Source organism: Anolis sagrei, chromosome 3 (assembly GCF_037176765.1).
Source record: "Anolis sagrei isolate rAnoSag1 chromosome 3, rAnoSag1.mat, whole genome shotgun sequence".
Lineage (NCBI taxonomy): Eukaryota > Metazoa > Chordata > Lepidosauria > Squamata > Dactyloidae > Anolis > Anolis sagrei.
In genome coordinates this window covers 25,807,878-25,835,072 of record NC_090023.1, presented here as the reverse complement: position 1 = coordinate 25,835,072, position 27,195 = coordinate 25,807,878, and the positions used below count along the sequence as shown (strand labels likewise).

Genomic DNA, 27,195 nt, shown 5'->3' with positions numbered 1-27,195 from the left:
TGTTGCAATTTGCAATGTACATCCTTAATTTTGTAATGCTAATATCATACCTAGTTTTAGCCTTTGGCCCCTTTGACTCTATTTCAACTGAGAATTGGTACTTTGTCAATATGAAGAGGCTGTTCATAAAAGCCTCTTGTTGTTGTTGTTGTTGTTGTTGTTGTTGTTTTGCTTCCTGGCTAGCTTGTTGAATATCCTACTTTTATTGTTTACTTTTATGGCATTTGTAAACCATGGTGTTTGGCAGGCCCAATCTGTATAAAAATATCTAAAATCGAATGTGGCCTAAACAATAATAATACAATTTTCAAAACCTTTCATGTATTTAATTCTTCCCAAACGCAGTTATGGCAGCAACTGTTTGCAAGCATAAACAGTCCCTTCAAGAGAATAGATACTGGTGGCTTAGATACTGGTGGCTATAGATCAAACTTCATATTCTTTTATCCTATTGATTGTGTTCCTATACACAAGTTAGCAAAGTGAGAAGAGTAGAACAGTAAATGCAATTGTGTATGATTGGTGTTTTGTGGAAGGTTAATGTGTAGGAAGTATTCAGTCTAAGGTGTCAGAGTATGATGAGAATCAAAAATATTTTTTGTAGTTTTATAACTTTTTCTTGTTATGTTTTGAATGTACAAGGTAAAAGATGTCAGCATAGCCAAAGAGCTCTCTGAGATTTTATCCAGATTCAGTTAGTATAGAGTGATTTTTTTTTTTGTTAATTCAAAGAATTTATTCCTTACTTCTTGGTCTAACAAGTCCCTTATTGAAACATAACAATATATACAAATAAAACATTTGCCATAAAACAAAACTAAAATGTCTACTCACCTTATATACTTGTGTATATTTTAATCACATATATTAGTCAAGGGAAGGTTTGAGGGCCAAAATTATCAGTTTTGACATGACCTATAGATGAGTCAGGAGTCCTTTTGTGGAGAGGGAAGAGCACCAGGGCTAACTCAGAGGGTCACCCACCCATGGCTAGCATCGCTATCATTTTCATGGTCAGGTTTTCAGAAATATCTTACTTTTGTTGCTTTACTTGTGTCTTTGCTGGTGTTTTTCTCCCAAGAGAGACTATATGAAGTGCTGCTGATATCACTGGTTTTTTTTTTTTCAAGTAAGCAAACAATTACCTTTCTACATACTGCTGCAGTGGGCAATAAGTATCCACTGGGTTTTCATAGAATTATATAATAATAGAGTTGGAAGAGACCACACTGGCCATCTAGTCCAACCACTTGCCATGCAGGAAAACCATAATCAAAGCAACCATGACAGATGGCCATCCAGTCTCTGTTTAAAAACTTTCATGGAAGGAGCTTCCACCACACTCCGAGGCAGAGAGTTCCACTGTTGAACAGTTCTCACGAACAGGAAATTCTTCCTAATGTTCAGGTAGAATCTCCTTTGTTGTCATTTGAACCCATTGCTCTGAGTCCAGGGCTGCAGAAAACAATTCTGTTTCCTCTTCCTTATGACAGCCTTTAAAATATTTTAAAATGGTGATCATGACTCCTTGATTCCAGGACACATACACATATAATATCAAGTCAGAGGGGTGCAGTGGTTTTTAACTTTGAATATGTTTTAATGGATTTTAACTATGTTTTTTAAAATATTGTTTTAATAGTGTTTATAGTAATAGTAATAGTATTTATTTATTTATTTACTATATTTATATACTGTTCCTCTCAGTCTGCAGGCGACTCGGGGCGGTTTACAATCGGTGCCAAGACCACAAAATACAATTTCAATACAATAAAAACAATCATATAATAAAACCATAACAAAATCAATAAAAACATAAACATTAGAGTCTCCTATTAAAACATTATCCAATCATCATTCAACCATTAAATAATAATAATATATTCACATGATGGATATAAAATTCTGTGGAGAGTCAAATCCCATCATATATAGTGATATGATACATGGCATCCCTTATATAAAATTTTAAAAAAAACAAAGTTTGTTTTTTGGAATTGTTTTGTTTGGAATATTTTCAAGTATGATAGCTGAATTTGTGCACAGAGAATCATGGTATATATGGAAGGCCAACCACATATCATTTAGAATGGCTTTTTGATACCATGCTTAGACTAATTTGCTTAGTTCTTGATAGATAACTGCAGTTATCCTTGCATCGTGTTGGGTTCATGCAATATGCATCTGTTCATTAATTTCAAACTTTTTAAATCACCAGTATCTTTCTTCTCCCAGTCCTGTGATATAAGGGACCCTTGCAACTTTGATCCTTTACTTTGGCCATCAAATATTGAGAAGCGGTTCCATTTTAATAGTTGGCAGGTACAAGTTATCAGTCTAATGTCAACTCCCTTTGCTCAGTTGCTCAGAGTCAACTTGGCTGATCTTCAAATCAAATTGTGTGCTTTTTAGGTTATTTCATTTTCTGCTGTTAAATTATGGATCAGTCTTCCTCCCTTGAGGCTGCACAGATAACTCCCAAAGATTATATTTGACTTAACACACCATCCTGTGAGATTCTAGATTTGGTTTCGCAGGGTTGAAATGCATGTATACCTGCTATACTATCTCGACAATTCAAATTCACTTAAGGGATATACACAGCACTTGAATAAACAGCTAGTCCAGTAATCCTATACTTGATTTGCATGTGTTTACAACATATGATAAATGCAAGTGGCCATTCCTCTGATTCTTTATCCACAAATGCATGTATTTATTATTACGGTATTGAATGTTTGCCATTATTTGTTGGAAATTGCCCCGAGCCCCTTGGGAAGGTAGGGTGGGATATAAATAAAGATTATTATTATTATACTGACACAAAAACACAGTATGACACAGCAAATTAGATATATATGCTGGATTTCGTATTACAAAATCACAAGTCGAACACTTCCCAAGCGGTTAGGACTGTGTGATGTTTATTATTATTATTATTATTATTATTACTACTACTACTACTTGGCTAGCTTATTACAGTGCTTGAGAAAGGAAGACTAAATCAGTATATAACTAATGCTACATTTTAATTTAATTTAAGTTGTTTATGATTATAGATTATTACAGTCAGTTCATTTGTAAATGCTAGATCTCTACAAAACATGTTTTTGAAATGAGATGCTGGGCTTGTTTCCCTTGGAATTCATACCCTGTTTTCTTCTTTTCAAGGTGTTAGCAACTGATGCATGTGGTTGTCAAGTAGCCTTTAAGTTATGATGATCCTGTTCTCTGTGTAAATAGTAGCAAACTGCTGGAAACCCCAAATCAATATTCCTAGTAACTGTAGTTGCAGTTTCTGTCTTATGTAATATTCTGTTTGCATACAACATCGAGAAAGGTGGTGGAGGAGAATTACCTAGGAGGAAAAGCAATGCACACCTCAGAGTTTGGCTCCCACTTGTATTCCTACTCCACTATCAATTATTTCTGTATTGGTTTCCATGAAGAATATAATCAATGCCTTAGAACCTTAATGCTTTCATAACCACTGAGCTTTTTTACTCATGGAGACCTTTCATGAATAAGCTGTCAATTCTAGTACAGCAGATGTGAGTTGGACACATTGTTTATTTGACTGAAAATGGCTTGAATAGAGATTTATATCAATTTTTATCAAACTTGACAAAGTCAGTTTCAATGTACCCAATTCTGATGACATTCCCCTTATTACAGCTAATTTAATCAATTAGCATACAATGAGCTTCTGCTTTCTAATTAACTGAGCGAAAAGCTTACGCTGTCTTCTCTAATCCATTACTTGTTTATATTGGGTTTTTTTTCATTTTGTTCAATACATCTGTAGATATTTTCCCTGATGTCTAACCTTACAGTATTTAGAGCTAGTTCAGACATAATGCTTGGCCTTGCTACCTCTATTTTGAGAACAAATGAACCAAAGATAGGAACTTTCCTTTACCCTCCATAGAATAAATTCCATTTCTTCCGCAGTTCTAGTAATGATTGAAAATGGGAGAGGGAATTATCTGACTATCCAGATGTTGGTGAATGGAGGTATAACCTGCCCTAACCAACTAGTGAAGAATTCTGGCAGCTTCAGTCTAGTATTAACTAGAGGGCTACACAATTTGCAATCCTAGTTTAGAGTACATATTTGCAGTAATTAAGGTCCTTTTTAACTTTGTCGAAAATTAGCTGAATCCAAAATTTTAATAAGTATTACACTTGTCCATCCACATTTACAGGTTTGTCTTTTGTAAATTTGGTTATTCACAGATTTGATTAAAATATTCTCTCCAGAAACATCTAAGTTCTCCAGTATCAATTTCCTCTGGCCATGCTCAAGGATCTAGAGCAGTGGTTCTCAACCAGTGAGTCCCCAGATGTTTTGACCTTCAACTCCCAGAAATCCTAACAGCTGGTAAACCAGCTGGGATTTCTGGGAGTTGTAGGCCAAAACACCTGGGGACCCACAGGTTGAGAACCATTGATCCAGAGATTCCTAGAGAGCACCTCTTTAATAATCTCTAGTTCTTGCAGTGATTCTGTGGTCAGCTTCCAGCAGAAATCAACCATGGAATCATACTGGAAGACCTAGAAATTGCTAGAGTGGTGTTCTTTCAGGTAAAAAAAAGAGAAAGCAATGTCTTTATTCACAATTTTTCACTTTCATGGGGGTTTGTGCTCCCCTCCCAGTGAATCTGGAGGGCTGACTTTATTTTGTTGTCTATGATATTTTCATGAAAGATTGAAGAATTTCCTCCCACCAAAGACATATGTCTTACCAATAAATCAGTCACCACATCATTTATATTCTGCTTTTATAGTTCAAATAAGTTTTTTTCTTTATTAATCTTCCAAGGGTTGTTTAGTTGTTCTGGTGCCAAGATGTTTCTGTTGTTAGCAGTAACCGTTGTGTGAATAAACACTTTTATTATTGTCACTGTCACAGCTTCTATTTCCTGCATTTCATTTTCCTCATATACGTAGAATTGAAGCTCGGGATAATGCTTCATGTATCTCAGGATACATAAGGGAATCTTATTTTATACAAGCCTCCATCAAAACATATTAGTTAGATTTTAATGGTGGCACAAGATTTGTTGCTTATTGTTTGTCATTTATGAACATATCAGTACCATATCAGATTCATACCAGGAGAGTTCTTTCTAGGACAATGTACAATTTATTCAGTGAAAAACTCTTAATTATTTTGCTGAAAAGCAACTTACTGAATAAGTTGTGTGAACTGGTTTCATCTTGCCATGTTTCGATGTGTTGGACTGGATGGCCCATGAGGTCTCTTCCAACTCTTTGATTCTATGATTCAGCATTTGACACATGTTGTGTTCCTCTTTTTTAAAAGGAAATTAATGTTTTCTGATCTGTTTCCTGCTTTGATATAGACCACAGGCTCTCAAGAAGAACATGAAGTTGTCCTGGTTAGAACTGATAAAACTGGAGGAGCTTGGCCTGTTAATGCTCCACATGAATCGTTCGAGTCTACAGGCAGAAGAAGGAAAAAGCAGGTAATCCATTCAGTATTTTATTAAAATGTCTCCTCTTCTTAGAATATAGTAATAAATGTATTCCATGTGGGGTAGGATTTGAGTTAGATTGACATTGGACCTTAAACACAAACAATAAAGTGATTGCAGTATTTTAGAGTGCCATGAAATACAAGGAAGGTGACACTTCTCTTCCCCTATCCACCCCAGTTCTTCTTTCATGTCCATTAGATATAGAGTAGAGTCTCGCTTATCCGACCTTCTCTTATCCGAGATTCCGTCTTATCTGACACCCCCTTTTCTTCCAGCATTTCCCCTTCAGTTAAAGGAGCACTCCCCAACTCTCTCTCTGTTCCTGATAAGTGAAAAAGGCAAGACGACGAGGAGGAGGGAGGAAAGGGGAAAAAAGAGGCAGAACTAGAAGTGGAAGTGCCCTCCTTCCTTCCCTCTGTGATTTCCACGCTCCTCTTCTTGCATATGGATACTTACTGCTGGGCCACTCTAGCCCTGAGGTGTTGTCTTGCCTTAACCCATTGAGTCCCTGTTGTTAGTATACTAGATGTCTAGTGCCGCGTTGGGCGGGTAACAGTAGGAGACTCCATGTTATCCCACATTTTCGTTTATCTGACGTTGTGCCAGCCAGTTTATGTTGGATAAGCAAAACACTACTGTAGTATGGGATTTAACTTTTGCTTATGCTCTATGGGGAATGACAAGAATTCTATGTTTTTAAAATGCTCACCAGTTTATTGCACTCAGATTTATTACCTATTATAATAATTTCAAACAACCTTGAATAAAAGTTCATTTTTAATGGTTCTGATGAGAAATTCTTATATCAGTTTGTGGTTATTTTGTTGAAGTAGAGACATTTTGTACAATTCATATGCTTAGTCCAATGAATTTTTTAATAATATGCATTTTGAAATAGCTAGTAAATTGTACTGAGTGGATCTTCATTTCTTCTTATTCATTTTCAGATCACGACTCATGTCGACAAGGAAAGGGTTCGGTATTTTCAAGATGATGATAATCTGAGCCTGAAGGATTTGGTCAAAAATGAAAAGATGAGAACAGCAGAGGATCAAAATAGGCTTTTCATGAGAATGGCTTCAAAGGTAAGGCTGATATATTGGAATTTATATTAAACCTGAAAGAGCATTTCCAATACTTTGTAAAGAAATAATTTTCAATTTCCTGACTGTTATGAAAAAAATGCATTTAAAAGGTCTGAATGCAACTGTTAATACAAATAGAAGCAATGGCAATATTGGCTTAGCATGTTACCACTGATCTTTGTGGCTTTAATGGAATATGGTAAAATTGAAGAAATTCAGGTTAGCAGTATTCATTCATATTTAACCAATATGTAAAGACATTTCATTTGTATGGATAGGAATCCTATGGTATTCATAATTATAACACATTATAGTAACATGTAACAATGATCTTTAATAACTCGATGTGTGCTAGAAGTACATCCTACTCTCTTTAAGCAGTGGACATTTAGTGTATAGGGTTATAGCCCTAGTTTTTATGAAACTTGGTGTTCCATGAACCCTGTTGCTAAACATGTGTCGAGTCTTAAAAACTCTAGTGGAAGCCTGCCTTTTTCTTCTAAAAATCTAGGCAGATGGTATACCTTAGTGGCTCTCATTATTTAAAAGCCTCCAGCAGAATAATATGCTGTGTTACAACAGCGAGAAACTGTGATTGTCAAACAGAAACAAAATGGCAGTTGAGACTGAGCTTCTGTAATGTACAAGGGGGCACTTCTGGTGATTCATGTGTTGCGGACCCACAATTGCCACTTAGATACATAGAAGTCTGGGCAAGATAAGAGAAACCTAAACTTTAAGCTGGATGTAGACAAAACTGAGTTTTTGGCATCCATTTAGTTTCCAAAAACGTTGATATATATTAAACAGAAGCAACTGCAAAATTGCGAAGACTCCCCCCCAAAATACCATATGTTCTGTTTCAAATGTTAACCTAAAGATAAGGTTTTCCAACAATAACAATAACAACAACAACAATCATCAATCAATCAATCAATTTTATTAGTACAGTTGTGTGTGACAACCAATTAATACATAGATTTTAAAGGTGAATATTGCATTAGTGGTTAGTCTAAGACCCATGACCTTTATCTTTTTACCTGTAACTTTCTGGAGTATGGTTGGACATCAGTAGCTGTTGTAACTCCACTGCAAATCACCTTGAGATTACCAGTAGCTCTTACCTATCTTGTCTTAAGTTAGTGTGAAATAGCATCATAGGGTATTAGCTTATTTAGAGAAAGAGGAAGAAAACAGTGTATATTTCAGGATTTGGAAACAGATAAAGGGCTCTCCTCTTGGTTTTCTTGTGTTCACTGCCAGGAAAAAGCCTTGAAATGTTGTCCTCTAAAGCCTCTCGAAATACTTTAGTTTTATCTTAACATAGCCTAGAGACAGAAGTGACTGGACCAGGATCCTGTAGTAAGCATCTCCACTGGATAAGAATACAAAATCTGTGGTGTCCTGGATTTTCAATATGTGTGCAGTTGTAATATATTTTTATAATACTGCTTCTCGAAATATTAATGCATGAACTCTGAAATCAATATTTAAATGAAAAGGTGCTGATTTCATTCCCCCTCCTATTTAGGCCCAGCTGCTGAAACTGTTTTGTAATTTTTATTAATGAAGTGCAGAGAATTGACATCCAAATAATGACTTTCTCTCCCATGCTTTCATTTGGAAGAGAAATGAAAAATATATCAGTTGAAATGAATGTCATCTTTAAATTGCTGAAGTCTAAAAATGATATTCTTCCTAGAATATGAGAAAAGTGGCCCTTCAGCTTTGTGCAAGACTTTCATTAATCTTTTCAACTGAATTTCTGGCTTTGGTGTGTCTGGATCATAAGTAGAAAAGTTAATGGAAAAGTGTAACTATTTTACATTTACATTAGGCTTAATAACTTTTGCTAATTATATGTACTTTGGAACGGGGATGTTTATTGTGTCTGTTCTAAGTTGGCATTTAAATTTACATTAAATTATTATCTAAGAACTGGAACGAAGGTGAAAAGCCAATCTGTTCTACATTTCTCCCATTCCTCCTTTGTGTTTGGGAGAGATTGAAACAGCTACATACATTTTTATTTTTAACCCACCCATTTTCTGCAGGGAGTAAGCGAACTTATAAAGAAATAGCCTGCCAGGGGAAAGTTTGTGTTCTCTCAAATAAGTGCAGATTTGCTTTTGTAGGACTTCACACATCTTGTTTAACAACAGTAGACAGAACATACATGGTTCAGGCTTATTTCTGTTACTTTATCTTGTCTTGAATGTGTGGGGTGGGCAGCAGATATCCCATTCGCAGTCCATCCCCCTACTGCACTATATCTAAGGACAGGGTTAATGGCTCCTTGGCCTCTGTATACACTTATATAGAGATTGCTCAGGTTTTGAAATCTTGCTCAAGGAGTTGTCACTTTTAACGCTATCCACATTTTTGGGTCCATAAAGATGTTTCAACTTCAATCTTAATTTTGTTTGGAATTTCAAATTCACATTGGAGTTGTTGTGAATGCCCTTTGTGGTAAGCAAAAATTGGTTTTGTTTGGAACACAACCTTTGTTTTTATATTGTTTTATACTGTTTTATTGTTATACTGCTGTTAAATTGTATATTTATGTTTCTGGTATGGGCACCATAGGGTGCCGATTTGTTCACCGTCCCTCTGGAGGTTGAGATAGGATGGGATATAAAAGCCTGAAATAAATAAATAAATAAAAAAACTTGCTGTTTTTCCCATCAAGGAACCAATCTGTTACCTAAAAGGCACGAGGCTAGAAATTTTTCTGCTATAGAAATCAGCACATGTTATCTTGCATTGCCACAGGCTTGTGGATGTGGCCTGTGTACTCTGGTATTGTAGCAAACAGGAGCATTTCGTTACTTCAGTTCTTTTCTGGTCTTTTATTTATTTTCCCCTTTTGGCTGAACTAGAAAAGTTGATAATAAAAACATACTCTGGTTTATTCTCTGTGTATTCAGCAAGGAAATCAGTTTGATTTCATTTGTTTGTAAACCTGTCCAAACAGATGATTTTCAGTCTTCATTATGCTCTGTGAAATAACTTGTGTAGGTTGAAGACACCTTGGAATGAAGCAATCTTGAAGGTAAAAGTTGGAATGAAAAGGAAAAATAAGAATAGCAAATATGAGGTGCTCATTTCTTAAAAAAACAAAACCCTGCTTTTGACACATTTGGAAATGAAAAATCCAGTACCATTGGAAAGAAGATCCAAACAAGAGAAACAGTTTCATACGTTGAGAATCGCTAACTGATAAAGTTCATGCTTTCACTCTCATCCATATCAATCTTTGCTTTGGGAAATCTGAAATTGCTAGGAATGTATTGAATTGATGGTAGATGTTGCCCAGAGAAGCAGTAGGTAGAAGGCCAGTCATGATCTGCTAGATCACTGGGTGGTATACAGTAGAACAGCAATAAGTTTCCTGGTTGTCTAACGGTAATTAAAAATCTCCAATGCAACACAAAGTCATTTGGGTACAAATTGGGATGTTATGGTGTTACAGTCTGCAATTTTGTAAAGTTGCAAGGCTTTTAAAAACCAACAAAACATGCACATTTCACAATTTAGATGTAAATTTGTTCTTCCTTTTGTAGGTCTTCCATATCTGTGACCCAAAAGACACAATAGAACTCACCAATATATAGATAAATAATTTCTAGCCCTAATTGAGTGCCTTTTCTAGATTTCTGTAATTGCTATTTACATTGTTTTTATTACCTGTTTATTGGAGACATAGAATTTAATCCATTGTGTAGGCTAAAACTCTGCTGAAATCAGTTACACCTGGCATAAACTCTGTTTTCTGTTAGCCTTTCATTTATCTCTTCTTGTGTTGCATGAAAGAGGACGTGCTCTAGGTACTGCCTGATACTTTCTAAACTCTTGCCAAAATGCTTGTGGAGTAGCATTAACATTTCTTTTCATTCTGCTGTTCTTACTTTGAACCCAGACCTCTATCATTGATAAAATATTAATTGTGAAATATTTAACAGATCAGTTGGAGTTTTTTTTAATAGAAAAAAGCTATTGGCAAACATTTTGTTACAAATTAGTCAGCAAACACAGATGCCAGCTATTATAGTAGAGCTTAAACTAGAAATGAGTATTTATATAATGAAACCTTATCATTACAATATTTAATTAAGACCAGAATAAAGTCAATAATTAAAAAAAATAGCTTCCACTAAAGGTGAACAATTACATTATTCTGCACATGTTCCCAGCCATTAGGCTGAAACCTTTGTTGTTCACAAATACCACCGGTGTTCTGTTTTGTCAGTTTCTTGTAATATATTTGAACTACTACATTCCTGAAATATAAATGCTGCCATCTAAACTGGATGATGTCAATGTTGCCATGGCAATTTTACATCACACTGATCCAGTTTACACAATCTATATACTTCCCCCCCTCTCTGGCAACTTTTCAAAGCAGCAGTATCTCTTTTTACCTTCCTGTATAGGATGTATCTTGAGTTATGATTGTGTTAGTGTTCTTATGGGAAGAAATGCAAGTTCAGTGGGTGAGTGCGAGGAAGAATTGCATCAGCTGCCAAAAGGTGATGAATGGAAAGCCAGTTACAAAACTAGTAATAAATAGAATTAAATACGCACGTATGTGATGTTACATGATTTTATATAACTTTTGGCCTTTTCTTCACTATTTTTAAGATACTCAGAGTATACATTTTAGTCCTGCCGCTTCCTCGTCTATGTATATTGATTATCTCTTCTAGTGACACAATATTTTATATGAGAACTAATTACAATAGTTATATAACTGTTCCATTATCACATTCCCAAAACCCATAACCACTTGTGAAGAAAGGAGAAATAAAAGTCTCATGTTACAATTGAGGATCCTATCTAGTAGTACCACCTCTCTGCTTTCACTGCACTGTACCCTCAGATAAACTGATGGAGTGGACTAGTAGTCTACGAATCTTATGTTGTTATTGTGTGCCTTTAAGTCATTTCTGACTTATGATAGTGCTAAGTTAAATGTGTCATGGGATTTTCTGGCCTCCCTGAGCCCCTGTCCAATGCTTGAACTACTACCATGCTTGTTGTTGCAAGAATATGAATTTTTTTTAATAAAACCATCAACATCTCTGTTTTAGCTATCTAACATAGAATTTTTACCAAACCAGTACTCAACCAGTACCTTCAATTCATATACTTTTAAGCTTTTTGATAAAAAAAAAATCTCACCTTGGTCTTTAATGATTTTATATACCTGAGTTTTTGTCCCATGTGTTTTTTAAATGAATAAGTTGGATGGCAGATGCCAATGCAGCATCTCAATCCTGTAGGTGCCCTTGAAATTAGATTACATTCTTGATGGTTCTGTGGGAGACTGGTGAGTACATTGTTTGCAACATGGCAGTTAGCTGCTCTGCAGGGAACCCACCAACAGGATGTGAGTGCAGTTGTGCCTTCCTCCTCCAATTCTTAGCAAGTGCCATTCAGAGGCATCTTGTATTGATGGTGTCTTATCACTGTCCTGCCAAATAGCTGTTGATGGTCCTCTCCACCATGAGTTTATCCATTACCATATATCTACAAGGGTGGGGTGGGGGGGGGGAGAGTTATGTGTGTGTGGGGGGGGGGGGAGGGTATGCATCAGTTTACACTTGCTTATATCCAGTCTCACTTATCATTTTGGGACTTATTTTCCTAAATCCTCTTAGAACTCTTTACAGTCTCTGTTAGTTCTCCATATGCTAAAAAATGCTGTGGTTTTTAACTTTTAATGTTTTGATGGATTTTAACTATTATTTTTTAGTGCTGTTTGTGTTTAATTCTGTTTTAATAGTTGCATATTTCCGCTCCCCGGATTTGAACCACCAACCTTTCAGTCAGCAAGTTCAGCATCTCAGCGATTTAACCCACTGCATATATTTGTATATGTACCAATAATACAAATGTCTCTGCATTGCATTTTCAAGGAACCGTCCAGCTAAGCTGTTTCAAGTGGTCAGAAGGCTATTACATACTGGTCCTCAAAGAGAAATCCTGACCATTCAGTAGCTCACAGTACTTTGCAGATAAATTCGCTCAGATCTGTTCTGACTTGGATGCTGTTATTGGTACGGTTGCAATGGATGTAACGTTGTCTCCTGCTTGTCCAGTGTTGATGGATACCTTTCAATTTGTTGTAGCCAGAGAATGTGGACAGGATCTTTGGAGAGGTGAGAGCTACCACATATATTCTCAATCCGTGCCCTTCCTAGCTGATCAAACAGGTCAGAGGGGGACTGGCAGAGTGAGAGAATGTGGTAGTCAATGCTTCCTTGGAACAAGGTAAAGCTCCAGCTTGCCTAAAGGAGGCATTTGTGAGGCCTATATTTTAAAAAGCCATTCTGAACCCTTCTATAATGGATAATTATCAGCCAGTGCCCAACCTCCCCTTTCTGAGTAAGGTCTTGGAGTGTGTGGTAGCCTCCCAACTCCCAAGGAATTCTGGATGATACAGATTATCTAAATCCATTTCAATCTGGTTTCAGGCTTGACTATGGAGCAGACCTTGATGGATAACCTAACCAGAGAGCTAGATTCAGGGAGTGTGTCCCTGTTGGTTCTCCTGGATCTCTCAGCGACTTTCAATACCATTGGCTGTGGTACCTCCTGGGTTGTTTCGCTGGGATGGGACTGGGAGGCACTGTTTACAGTGACTCTGATCCTTCCTGGAGGGCCATACCCAAAAGGTGTTGTTGGGGAACTTCTGTTCTAACCCCTGGCTGTTGTCCTGTGGGGTTCCTTGGGGTTCTATTTTGTCTCCCATGCTGTTTAACTTATACATGAAACTGCTGGGAGAGGTCATCCGGAGTTTTCGAGTTCAGTGCCACATATATGCATATGTTGCCCAACTCTACCAGGTTTCTCATTGCATAGGTTTGCTCATTGAGGCTGGTTACAGAGAGCAGATAATCCCCCCGTTTAAGCAGCTCCGCTGGCTCCCAGTCTGTTTTCGGGGACAATTCAAAGTGCTAGATGGTTCAGGTCCAGGCTATTTGGCTGACCACATAATAATAATAATTATTATTTTTTATTTATTTATTTATTTATTTATTTATTTATTTATACCCCGCCTCCATCTCCCCCAAGACAACTTGAGGAGGCTTACATGAGGCCACGCCCATCAATACAGTAAACACAATATAATACAAAAGCATAATGAAAAAAACCAAACAACAGAAAATAAATACATAAGATGCAAAACACAGCATCCCTTGTACAAATCTGCCCAGGCCCTGAGATCTTCAGGAGAAGCCCTTCTCTCAGTCCCCTCTCCATCTCAAGCTTGGTTGGTTGGAACGAGAGAGTGGGCCATCTCAGTGGCTGTCCCTCAACTCTGGAACTCCCTGCCCAGGGAAACCAGAATGGCAACTTCCCTGCTGTTCTTCCAGTGGCAAGCGTTTAAAAATGAAGTTGTTTAAGTCAGGAGGTGCTGTGATTTTAATAATAATAATAACATCAACATCATTATCAAAATATCAGCAAACTTGGGCATGTCACTGCTCATTCCATATGTGACCAAGTGAAATAGTACCAGTTCGAATTGCATCACAATGTTTGGTCAGGAATCCTTGAAATAGGAATTTTGCAAGTGTCTACAATTAGTATGGTTCATGCATTTCCTTATATTGTCAAATAACTCTAAAAGTTAAGACAGAACTCTTAACTTGTAGAAGTTATGCTGATTCTTGTTCAGCAAAGTCTTGCCCTTCTGAAAAAACACCTTTCCGCCAATTTATTTGGAACAGCCTTGTTGGTTTGGGTTTTCTTGGCAAGATATGGTCAGAGGAGGTTTCTCTTTTCATTCCTCTGAGGCTGAGAAGGAGTGACCTCCCAAATTGAGCCATTGGGATTCCATAAGGATTTGAACCTTGGTCTCTAGAGTTTAATCCAGTGCTCAGAGTACTCATTTTCTCGCAATCCCCCAGATCTCTTTAGAAGTGATGCTTGATTGTCATTTGTGAGCTGGAGTACGGAATTCCACACTAAGAATTGCATGGAACGTTTACGCAGATATGTGTGTTGATTGTGGGAATTATATTTTCCAGTAAATTGGTTGCATTTTATATTTTATATTGTATTTGTTAATCTGGTTTTCATGTATTTCTTTGCCTTATATGTGAAAGACCTATGGTCTAAGCATCTAATAAACTTGAACTTGACTACAGTACATTGGTTATTTTTTTAATTTGGAACATCCTTTTTATTTGATAGTGGAGTGTTCCTAAATAAAAAGAATGTTGCTTTTGCTCTCTATCTTGTTCTGAATAAAGCTAGATGAGCATTCATGTAGCGATGTCAAGTAAGTACACAGCTAAGATGAGGACAATTGGCCTTTTCTATCTTACTTTAAAATGTGTTAATTAATTTTTGAATTAATTTAATTGAATCCACATTTATTGAAATTCATATGTTTTTAATAATCTGTTGGCATATATAAACAATACAAGGTTGTGAGAAATGTGCTGACCTCATTTTTCAGTCCACATTTTAAAATGATCTTTCTAAATTAATTTTTCATTCAATTTTTGCAGTGTGTCAGAGATAAGATTGAGTATTTTGCTATAAACATACAGATAGAAATTAGGTATTTCTTTTTTCCCCTAAGCAAATCACAGCTAGATTAACCTCTTTTGATATGGTTCCCAGAATTTACAAGTCTCTTGCTATAGTTGTCTAGTGTAAAGTAGTTGTTTTATCAGTGATGTGCATTGTAACCATCATGTTGTGAATTTTCTCACCTTGTATGGATTGCATTGCTTGTTTTTAAAAAGCTTTATGGGGAATATTTATCAGGTTTCTATAGAAACCTCATGAAAACATGTAAAAGACCTGAGTTATATTGCAAATTGCAACACATCATTCTTCTGCAATACAATATGGATGGTTTTCCTGAGAACTTTTAATGCGATATTGTCTTAATTTTGATTAAGATGTGAAGAAGTGAACATACATATTAAATTTTCTAGGCTATTAATGGTTAGGGCAAAAAAGTGAAGCAAGTTAAAATTGGTATACAATTTTCCTACCAGGTAGTTTTCTTTTCCTGTTGATTATCCTGAAGTAAGATCTGGACAAGCTTTATTTGCATCTTCCAAATAATCATTCCTTAATTACTCCAATCCTCCTACTCCTATTGGTCATCATTTCATCTGACTGAATTTATTTTTATTTATTAGGAAATTTCTATATTGCCTATCCCCAAGGACCCAAGTCAATTTACAACAGCCGCTAAACATGAAATATACAATTTAAGCAATTAAAATAATCCTATATGTTCCTGTTGAATGCTTCTGATATTTTCTCTTGGTAATAGGAGTTCTGTGTGATAAGATTGGTTCACTTCCATCGTTGGTGGAGTTCAGAATGCTCTTTGATTGTATTTAAACTACAACCAACTACAACTCCCAAATGACAAAATCAAAATATTTAAATATGGCTATCATATAGTCTCTCAGTTTTCTCTATTTCAGGCTAAATATATCCCAACTTCCTAAATCATTCCTCATAGAGCTTTTGTTTCCAGACTTTTGGCCATCTTGATTACTCTCCTCTGAATATGTTCCAGCTTATCAAGTGGTGTGCCTAGTACTGGACACAGTATTCTGGGTGACATTTGCCCGTGGCAGGATAGAGTGAACCAACACTATGTTCTTGTTGATAAAGCTTATAATTGCACTGGCTTTTTGACCATAGTATTGCACTGTGTTGACTCTACTAAGATATCTTGATCATTTTCACATGCTCTATTTTCAAGCCACATGTCTTTCGTTGTTCATTTCTTTCTGCCTAAACAAATGTCCTTCAATTATTCTTGTTAAAATTGTGTTACTTCTGTTACTGTCATTTTGAACGCCAATTCTTCCCTTGGAGCTGGGTGGCTAGCCCTCCTAATTTGGTGTCATCTTCAAATTTTCTCTGATGATTCGTGTTCTTGCATCTTCTACATTTTCCGCCGTGTTTCTAGAATGTTTTCTTCCCATCTCATCCTAGCTTCTTCTTCTGTTATGATTTTCTTTAGTAAAGAATTTCTAGACCGGTATTGCAAGGGTAGGCAAGCTAGGTACTTGGGGACCAATTTTCTGCCACAAGCTGCAATTGCTGCCCCCCCCCCCCTCCGTTAGAAATCTGGAAGTAAATAGAAATATTTGTTTTTGAAAAGCAGGCTTTTACATGTTAAGTACCATGTTGGTCATTGGACAACGTCTTAGAATATGGATGCCAGATATGTCTATCGAATGAAAAATATAAGTATATATATATATATAAAGTGGGCACAAAATGTGGGCCACAATATAATGTTGGAACAATGGGAGAAAATGTGGAATAAAGGGTTACAATTCACATTATGTTATAACTTAAAAGATAATTTCTGTAAAATGATGTACCAGTGGTATATGACACCTGAAGAGCTCTCTAAAATATATAAAAAGAGCTTCAATATTTTCTGGAAATGTAAACAACAAATGAGGACCTCCTATCATATGTGGTAGACATGTAAACATGCCAAGAAATATTGGATTCAAATACACAGTTATCCAGAAAATGTTAGGGGGAAGCATCCAGCTAAAACCAGACTTTTCTACTTGTTCTGACTTATAAAAATAACCAAGATAGACTGTGGCAATATATGACCATTGCAGCCAGACTACTATACACACAGAAATGGAAGAGTACAACAGTCCATCATATCAATGGAGGAATTGATATGATGGACTTGGCCGAAATGGACAAATTAACATGTCTACTAAAAGAAGGGACATTGAAAACTTTTTAATAGATTGGAAATCTTTTATTCACTTTTTGAATGAAGAAGACAATTCTGAGTTTTGAAGAATAAATTAAAGTTTTTGTTGATGTTGTAATATTTTTGTTTATTTATTAGGAAATTTCTATATTACCTTTACCTTGATTATCCTGAAGTAAGATCTGGACAAGCTTTACTTGCATCTTCCAAATAATCATTCCTTAATTACTCCAATCCTCCTACTCCTATTGGTCATCATTTCATCTGACTGAATTTATTTTTGTTTATTAGGAAATTTCTATATTGCCTATCCCCAAGGACCCAAGTCAGTTTACAACAGCTGCTAAACATGAAATATACAATTTAAACCATTAAAATAATCCCATATGTTCCCGTTGAACATAGAATTGTCATTAAAAGGAGTAAAACATTTTGTTGATGTTGTAATATGAGAAAAGAGTTAGTATGTAGTATGAATGAGAAAGGAGTTAGGTATAGAGTGAAGGGTATGATGTTAGCGCTCTTTGTGACTAGATTGGAATAGACAGGAGGTCACCAATCTCCCCCGTATTTTTCTTTTTTCCTCTCCCCTTCCCCCTTTTAAAAGAGAAGGATGTATAAAGAGAGAGGGTGCATATAAAAGCAACGTTATATAGGGAAAAAGAATATAAAAACTTGGATTGAATAGGATTCTGTACTGTGATATACATCATTTTCCATACTACCCTAAGCTGGCTAAATCTTACTCTTGTTCAGTTTTCAGATAAAACCGATAGAGACTACTATACTCTGGATGACATGTTTGTTTCCAAAGCAGCAAAGGGTGAACAGAGTGGGGTAGAGGAGGGAAGGCAGAGGAGCCAAGCCATCCATGAGCATCGGCAACTTGCTGCACGTATGGAAAAATGCCCTCACTGCTTTGGTAGTGCTGAGCTTCAAAAACATCTCATCATTGCAATTGGAAACAAGGTAAGAAAGCAACATAGACAATCTTGATGGGAAGAAATGAAAGAGGGCTGTTTTCTCTGCCATGGTTTTATGAGATTAAAAGGAAGATTGCTTCTTGTGACATGAGTTATTGTCTTTCAATGTCCCTGACCTTTCCAATTAAGAGGAAAGAGCCACTTCCTCAAGAATGTGGCAAAAATGATCTGACTCTGTCTTGAATGATCAAGTTAATCTCTGTCAGTCCTTCAGATTTGCGGGTGACCTTGTACCGATGGCATACAAGCACTGAATATTTCGGTTGCATAAAGGGGTAAATAATTGGGAAGCCAAAGCAAAGTTCAGTAGTATGAGGGAAGGGGTTGTTGAGAGGAAATTGAAATTAGAAGCTGTAAAGGAAATAAAACCCACAAAGTCAAAGCAAAGTCATTCATGTATTAAGCAGCTGTATGGTCTCGTCTCTTTTAAAATCCAGCTTTTAAATGGTTGCAAAGAAAATATGGAACTCTTTGGCTTGGACTTTTCAATGTTCCCAGCCCCAAATATTCAGTTTAGGATAGACATGGCCATACAGCCTGAAGAACTCACAGTAACCCAGTTATTCGACCATAGTTTGTTTGCATTTGAGATTCACAATATGTTCAAACTGGGGATTTGTCATTTAGTCCCCATATGAGAAAGCCTCTTATCCCACAAAGCCTTATGGACAGAGGAATGGATATTTTGAGATCTAGGACAACATTGGAATGTAGAGGGTGCCAGGGACCTTACTTCCAAATGGTGAGGTAGGCAGTTGAGATGCAGATATATTCACAAAAATACCAGCAGGTGATTGAATGTTGACTGCACATTGCAAAAACTTATCAACAGAATTAAATCGATCTGTACTTGCTTTTGATTAAAGCAAGAAGGACTGCTAGGAGTAGCTTCTCAAGAACTAACATGTCTCAAAGAATGCAGCATATTTACTGAAAACATTATATGGATATTTGTTTTATACCATTTCAACTTGTTTAATTTATGTTACCTAGAAAATGTGGGTTATAAGAAACCAACTAGGCATTTTCATGGGTGTGTGTTATAGTTTGATGATGCGTGCAGACCAGCAGAAGATTTGTCCCTTGTATGTTTTTTAAAAAACCCAAAAATCCACAAGTAGAAGAAATAAAAAATTAAATAAACTTCAACACAAACTTTCTAGTAAATACAGTCACAGTTCCTCTGGAATATCAACCTCGCGTATGGTTCTTGCATTTAATTCATGCAGTACTTTCCATTAGAAAATAGGTCTTCTCCCAATCTTCATTTCTTGTTCACAAGCATGGAAGACAAGCTTGCCAAAGTCAAATAGGCTGCAAGCCAGGAGCTTACACCAAGTAAGCTCAGAGGCAAACACTCTGTAAACCCCAAACATACAACAAACTCTCCCCAGTTATACCCCTTTAGGAGTGGCCCAAGACTTGTTGACCTTAATTATCCAAATTACTCAGCCTATGGATTGTAATCAACTAGGGTGAGTCTTTTTCTCTTAACACACACACGGTAGTGATCCTACGGTAACTTAGCAATGTACCTTAATAGTGTGCATGGTTCAGAAGGACAAGATTCTATTAGTAGATTGATATTCTTAACAGAGGTATTAAAAGGAAATACAGTTCCTAATACATTTTATATCCTGGTAGTGTTTTTCAAATTGAGTTACCATTTTACATTGCTCTGTGAAGTGGAAGTTGGTAAGGGGTACATCTTACTGATACCTTGTTTTCATACAAGACAAGATACCTGGCTGTCCTCCCAGAATCTGAGACGTCATAGAATAATGTGTACAAGCTAAAAACATGGGGATTTGAAACATTAAATTAAATAGCTTAATCTCTGAAATCAGCTCAGAGCTAATTTTTCCTTTAATAGCCAGTTCAGTTAAATCACCTGAAGCCTAACCCTGCCAAGACACAAGAGTGTGCTTTCTACCTATGCAACTGCGAAGCCAACAGAAAATTGAAAGTCACCTGGGAAGGTCAAGAGCTTGAACATTGTTCCCATCCTAAATATCTCGGTGTCACCTTAGATGGAACGCTAGCATATGGGAAACACCGCTTGTACACAAAGCACAAAGTAACTGCATGTAATAACATCCTGCGGAAACTTACTGGCAGCACATGGGGTGCAGACCCAAAATTAAGAACATCAGCCCTAGCCTTGTCTTACTCAACTGCAGAGTATGCCTGCCTTGTTTGGCATAGGTCTGCCCATGCAAAGCAGATGAACATAACATTGAATGAAACATGCAGAATAATCACAGGATGCCTTAAACCTACACCTGTTGATAAGCTCTACAAGCTAGCTGGCCTTGCCCCCCCTCCCCCGATGTGTGATGGGAAGTTGCTGCTAAGTGTGAGAGAAATAAGGTTGAACACTGAAAGTCATCCACTACATGGCTACCAGCCTCTTCCCAGTAGACTCAAATCAAGGAAAAGCTTTATGAGAACTACCACTCCTCTTGGCGTCCCCACAGGAACAGCAAGGGTATCCCACTGGGCAGCTAAAGCAGGAAATCTCAACTGGGTGGCCTCCCCACGAGAGTTTTCCTCCGGGGAAAAACCAAGAATGGGCAACTTGGAAGTCCCTGAACAAACTCAGAAGTGGAGTGGGCAGATCAAAAGACAACCTTGCAAAATGGCACTACCTAAAAGAATCCCACACCTTGTGTGACTGTGAAGCAGAACAGACAACTCTGCATCTGTATGATTGTCCACTATGCCATGCCTCATGTACAGAGGAAGAACTGTTGGAGGCTATGGACAATGCCATTGCTGTTGCCCGTTTTTGGTCAAAAGATATTTAGCCACCTGCACTCCTTCTATTTTTATCAGTTTTATACTAATTTATGCAATGCTTTTGATACGAAATAATAATAGCTAAATCATGTGAGCTTTAAAATAATTTTGGTACATAATAAATACCAAATACCTGAAAATAATTACCATTGAAATACGTTCTAAGGATTTCTTTCCGAACAAAATTCAAAAACACAAGAGGGAAAGATGTAACATTTATAAGATTATGTATAGAAGGATTAGTTATATAGACAGGCTTTATTTATTTGGCTGGTATTTAAGAGTGTCATGGAGTCAAGAAAAGCAGATTAGGAGACAAAAAAGCTTTCAGGGTTTCTTAAATAGATACCTAGTTTTAAGGATGCAAATGTTCAAATATCCCATTAAAATCCACCAATTAAAGAGCTATTTTCCCTTGTTATAGCAAAATGTTGAAACCCAAACTAGATGTGATGGCTGCATACTTGTCCCCTCAAGTATAAGTTTCTCCCAATGTTAAGGAGCTGGGTGATAAAAACAGGTTTGTCCATTTTGAAGAGCAAAGTGAGTGCATGGTTGAGAAAAGCCCCAATTCTCTTTTTTTTTTCCCTTGCCTCGCCTCCAGATCTGATTTATTTCTGATATGAACTCACTTGAACTTAAAATAAGGGGAAATGACCTTTGGGTGGGAGAATACCTTTGTAGCCCCCCAAAACTGTCATTTCTAGACCAGTCTTTTGATTAGACTAGGACCAGAGTCAGCAAGCGATCCACAGTCATCATGTTTAATTTGACTGTCACTTTCTTTTTACAATGTGTGTGTATGATTTGGTCATAGACCACCTTAATTTATTAAAAGTCATCTTAAGTATACTCTGAACAGAAACTTAGACCGTTGTGTGTTGTTATTTATACTGCTGTAGGTATACTTATCATTGCCAAACTACCAGTCCCTTACTGAAGGGCATTGCCTAATAGCTCCTATGCAGCACTACATTGCAGCCACTCTTCTGGATGAAGACATCTGGGATGAAATTCAGGTGAGCAAAATCCTTGGGATTTTTATAAAGTGTTGCAACATGGGTTTCTCATGCCCTCAACTGTTATATTATGTTTATACATGAAGGGGGTAATCCAAACAAAGTTAATCATATACTTGAGTCTACTTGTTGTTTTGGGGGGGGGGGATTGCAGTAGGCCACCAATTAGCCCAACTTAGGCCATAAACAAGGGCAAAAGGCTAATGTGTCAAAGCTGTTTGTTGATTTGGCCAAATCAGAGCTTTCCTGCTTTATGGAAGAACAAAAACTCTAAAGCCTCCCATCCCTATCTTAAGCTTTTATATTTTGTTTTATTATTTTTTGTTCACTGTTTCTTGCAAAAAGTTACAAGATGGGTACATACAAGGAACACCATGGAGGTAGAGTATCTGGATTTGAGTAAGGCCTTCAACATGACCTTCTGGCAAACAAACTTCTCAAATGTGGGCTATGCAAAACTATGGTTAGGTGTATCGGTAATTGGTTAAGTGAACGAACCCAGAGGGTGTTCACCGATGCTTCCTCTTCATCCTGGAAAGAAGTGACGAGTGGAGTGCCACAGGGTTTCAACCAGGGTCTGGTTCTGTTCAACGTCTTTATTAATTACTTAGATGAAGGGTTAGAAGGCATGATCATCAAGTTTGCAGACGACACCAAATTGGGAGGGATAGCCAATATTCCAGAAGACAGGAACAGAATTCAAAATGATCTTAATAGATTAATAGACCAAAACTAAGAAAATGAAGTTCAAAAGGGACAAATGCAAGATATTCCACTTAGGCAGAAAAAAAATGAATGGGGACGTCTGGCTCAATAGCAGTATGTGTGAAAAGGATCTTGGAGTTCTCATGGACAACAAGTTAAACATGAACCAACAATGTGATGTGGCAGCTAAAAAAGCCGATGAGATTTTGGCTTGTATAAATAGGAGTATAGTGTCTAGATCCATGGAAGTCATGCTACCGTTCTATTCTGCCTTGGTCAGACCACAACTGGAATACTGTGTCCAATTCTGTGCACCACAATTTGAGATGTTGACAAGCTGGAATGTGTCCAGAGGAGGGTGACTAAAATGATCAAGGGTCTGGAGAACAAGCCCTATCAGGAGCAGCTTAAAGAGCTGGGCATGTTTAGCTTGCAGAAGAGAAGGCTGAGAGGATACATGATTGCCATGTATAAATATGTGAGGGAAGTCACTGGAAGGAGGGAGCAGGCTTGTTTTCTTCTGCCCTGGAGACTAGGACGTGGAACAATGGCTTCAAACTACAGGAAAGGAGATTCCATCTGAACATTAGGAATGACTTCTTAACTGTGAGAGCTGTTTAGTGGTGGAACTCACTGCCCTGGAGTATGGTGAAGGTTCCTTCTTTGGAGGCTTTTAAACAGAGGCTGGATGGCCATTCGTCGGAGGTGCTTTGAATACAATTTTCCTGCTTCTTGACAGGGGGGTCTCTCCAACTCTATGATTCTATGAAAGCTGTGGGGCCCTCTTAGCTATACATTCTGTTTCCTCTTTGTGACATTTCCGTCCCAAAACTTTCTGTTCCTTCTCTAACCCAAAGTTCTTGGTTTTGACTACATGTGATTTAAAATAGTGGGACTGTTCATACTTGATGTTCTCTAAGTGCTACAATGAAGAGGGGACCATTGTATTCAGAAAGGTGTTTCATACCTGATATGGTAGCTATGTCCAGAGATAAGCAATCTTGCACTCCTAAAATATGAAGAGTATAAAGGGAATAGTAAATGAAGAATTAAAACAAACTATGTTCAGGAGAAAAGCAATGGAGAAAAAGAAGGAACATTTAAGGTAGATCTAAGAAGTTTGCAGATAAAGTTTCTCCTCCTTTCACTTGGGCCTTTGCTCCCAATCAAAATTCCAAGCAAGTGCTCTGAAGTATAAAAATAACAGTTTGTGGGTATGGAAAGGTTAGCAACATTTAACATGACATGTTCTCTAATCTTTGTAATGTTATCAGAGAGCACAGTAACGTGAATGTTATTTGTTCAGGTCGCAGAACACTTTCATATCTTATCTATCTCACACAGACAACATTAAATGGATTTCCATTGGTATAAAATTGATATAGAATCCTCCACTGCAATGTTATTCACAAGGAGGGAGAGCAGGAATATTCCTCTCTCCCATCTGATATTCTGAAGGAATCGGAACCTCCGCTAAGCCACTAGATAAATATAAAACTTTTCTGATGCTGTGAATTTAAGATAGAATCATAGAGTTGGAAGAGACCTCATGGGCCATCCAGTCCAATCCCCTGCCAAGAAGCAGGAGAATTGCAGTGAAAGCACCCCATCCAGCCTCTGTTTAAAAGCTTCCAAAGAAGGAGCCTCCACCACACTCTGGGGCAGAGAGTTCCACTGCTGAATGGCTCTCACAGTCAGATTTTGAAGAAATGATATAAAAGTGGTGTTCTATCCTTCCTTACAGAAAAAAAGATTCCACAATGATAATTCTATTAAGATTTGTAATATGAATTATTGCTAAACCTTCTATATTGTTTTGAATTAAATCTAAAATATAGGAATGGTTTACATTTGAGGGTAATGTTTATTTACGAGGATTAATGGAGCCAACTCGAGATCATTCATGCCAAGAACCTTCTAGGAGTTGGTCTCGATGAAGCTAAATATAAACTCTGGGAAATGAGAAGGAAAATCTTTTTATAATGAGAATGTTTAATTAAATAAGCCTGGGAAATTCTGCAAAAACACTTGGAAGGTTCTTCTATCCCACTGAGTGAATTTTTTCAAGTAGTTTAGCCAATTGTGCACAAGCAAAAGGAATAAGAGTGGAGTATAGCATTTATAATCTTTGGGAAGATTTCGGATTTGTTCCTGTGAACATATACTCTTGCATGCACAGTTTAAATTCTGTAGAGATACCTTATTTCTTCTTTCGTTCTTGTGCAGCACAGATCCATAAGGCTCATACTTTGAATTGGGATGAGAGATGTAGCAAAGTGATCTTGAAAAGTAAACAGTCCCTAATGATACACTAAGTGTGGTTCTTTCCCTTTTGTTCCCTGCCCGTAAATCCCAACAACATCCTGTATATCTCAATAGCAGTTTGTTGATCAACAGCATACCCTGGTTGCATTTAATACATGCAGAGACCCTTCTCATAACTACAACTGTACACTAGTTTAATTTTCTTTTTGAATTGCATGAATGCTATATAAATTCTTACAGTAATGTGCAAATCCATTATTCTCTCTCATAAATTTAAATTAGCCTGTAGAGTGGATGTGGTTGTTTTATAAAGAATGAAGATATGGGGTATGACCTTCGTCTTTGTAGTTAAAACCTCTTCATACAGAGGTCTGTGTGAAACAGGGTTCTATTTCCATCAACCCTTTATCACTGCTTATAGTTGTATCTTGGATCATTCCAGAGAATGGAGAGTCCCTTAATTATAAATGGTAGTAGTTATTATTATTATTATTATTATTATTATTATTATTATTAATTACCCGCCTTTACTTATGGTTTGAGGCTGGGCACAACAGTTAAAATACATCATCATCATCATCATCATCATCATCATCAAATACATTCAATAAAAAGCACATATTAAAACATATTTCTATCAAATAAACATATTAAAATACATGGAACAAAGATTAAAACACAATAAGCATAGAATGTGAATTAATGATTCATAGTTCAAAACTGATTGGGTAGGCCTGCCGGAAGAAATATGTGTGTCTCGAATGCTAGCCCAGCCTTCTCCACTCTATTTGGTTAAGGAATGTGCCATTTGAGATTGAGAGCAAAGCTCTGTCACATTTCATGGAAAACACTATGACCTTTGGATGCTGCAGCTGTATGGGAAGCTTATTCAGTCTTCAGTAATGGACAATAAAACACAATTCCTTAGACACTTACTAGACCACAAAAACCACTGATAAGTCTACCTGCTATTTTGTTAGCTGTGGTCTAAAAGAAAAAAATGTATATAATTTATCTGGCTAAGGGACATTTTTATCTACCACATCGGATTACAAATGTGACTATTTTATGCTTTATTTATTGCACTTCCCCTTAGACTGAGGCTTTAAAAGCAAAACATAATAGGCCTCATTTGACTAATTTGGATTTCTAAATAAGTGTTGGAGACAGTGGGATACATTTTTAATGGGAAAGAAGAGTTTTACAATGGCCTTTGGTGGTTTACAATAAATTCAAGTGCCGTATAGACAAAGCAGATAAAAAGGGCAAGAGGAAAAGTCAGCTACTTCCTTTGAAACATTGCCATTATTGATTTTGAAATGAAAATGTGCAAATATATGGCTTGGCTATCTTTTATTGCTATTTGGTCACTACTGTGGGATTAAACATTATAAATCATGTTAAACTGAAGTTAACCACCAATGAAAACACACTCTTTTATTTCACAGTTGAACCACCACCTCTATAGTTAAGTCAAGTTATCCATTCTCTTGTTGCCTCTTTATAAAGCACTTCAGCTCAGGTCAACATGAAAATTCTTCCTATACATCATGGATTCTTTGGGAAAGAACAATGCTCAAGTCAAAGTAATTCATGTAATGGGAACCTTTTGATTAGAGTTGTATAATGCATTGTATTTAGGGTTGCCTTGAAAATACAGAAACTGGAACTCATTGAAAACAGAGCAGCTAGACTGCTAACCATCTACAATATTTTAAGCTGGAGGAGATCCCTTGTCTTCCTGGGTTCCAGGAGAGTGTTTGTTGCCTTGTTGATTGCTGTTGATCATTTCTTTATATTGAATCATACCACTAGTTCAACTAGTGTAATCCTGCTTGCGCTAAATAAAAGTGGCTTTCCCAAGTCTGATCTAGAAATGCCAAGGGTTGTATCTGGAACCTTTATACATCCAAAGCAAGTGCTCTAGCTAGCACTATGTAGATACAACTTTTCCTTTTCTTTAAACATTCAATATTGTCCTCCTAACTTCAACTCTTGAAGAAAAGGCAATTTTTTTCTGTGTAATTTATCTTGAAAATTTCTAAAACACCATTGTCAGAATAGAATTGACAGACAGCAATGATTTAGCTCTTAAATTTATTC

At 36.8% G+C, this 27,195-nt stretch overlaps 1 protein-coding gene across 1 annotated transcript in view; it reads left to right on the top strand.

Annotated features, from left to right (window-relative positions):
- The window catches only part of CWF19L2 (CWF19 like cell cycle control factor 2), a 76,401-nt gene that overhangs the window by 39,649 nt on the left and 9,557 nt on the right, over window positions 1-27,195 (top strand). Inside the window, exons 10-13 of the mRNA XM_067466551.1 lie at window positions 5,367-5,489; window positions 6,449-6,586; window positions 18,078-18,290; window positions 22,006-22,122. Of these exons, the coding sequence (XP_067322652.1) occupies window positions 5,367-5,489; window positions 6,449-6,586; window positions 18,078-18,290; window positions 22,006-22,122 (591 nt within the window). The remainder of the gene's footprint in view (window positions 1-5,366; window positions 5,490-6,448; window positions 6,587-18,077; window positions 18,291-22,005; window positions 22,123-27,195) is intronic.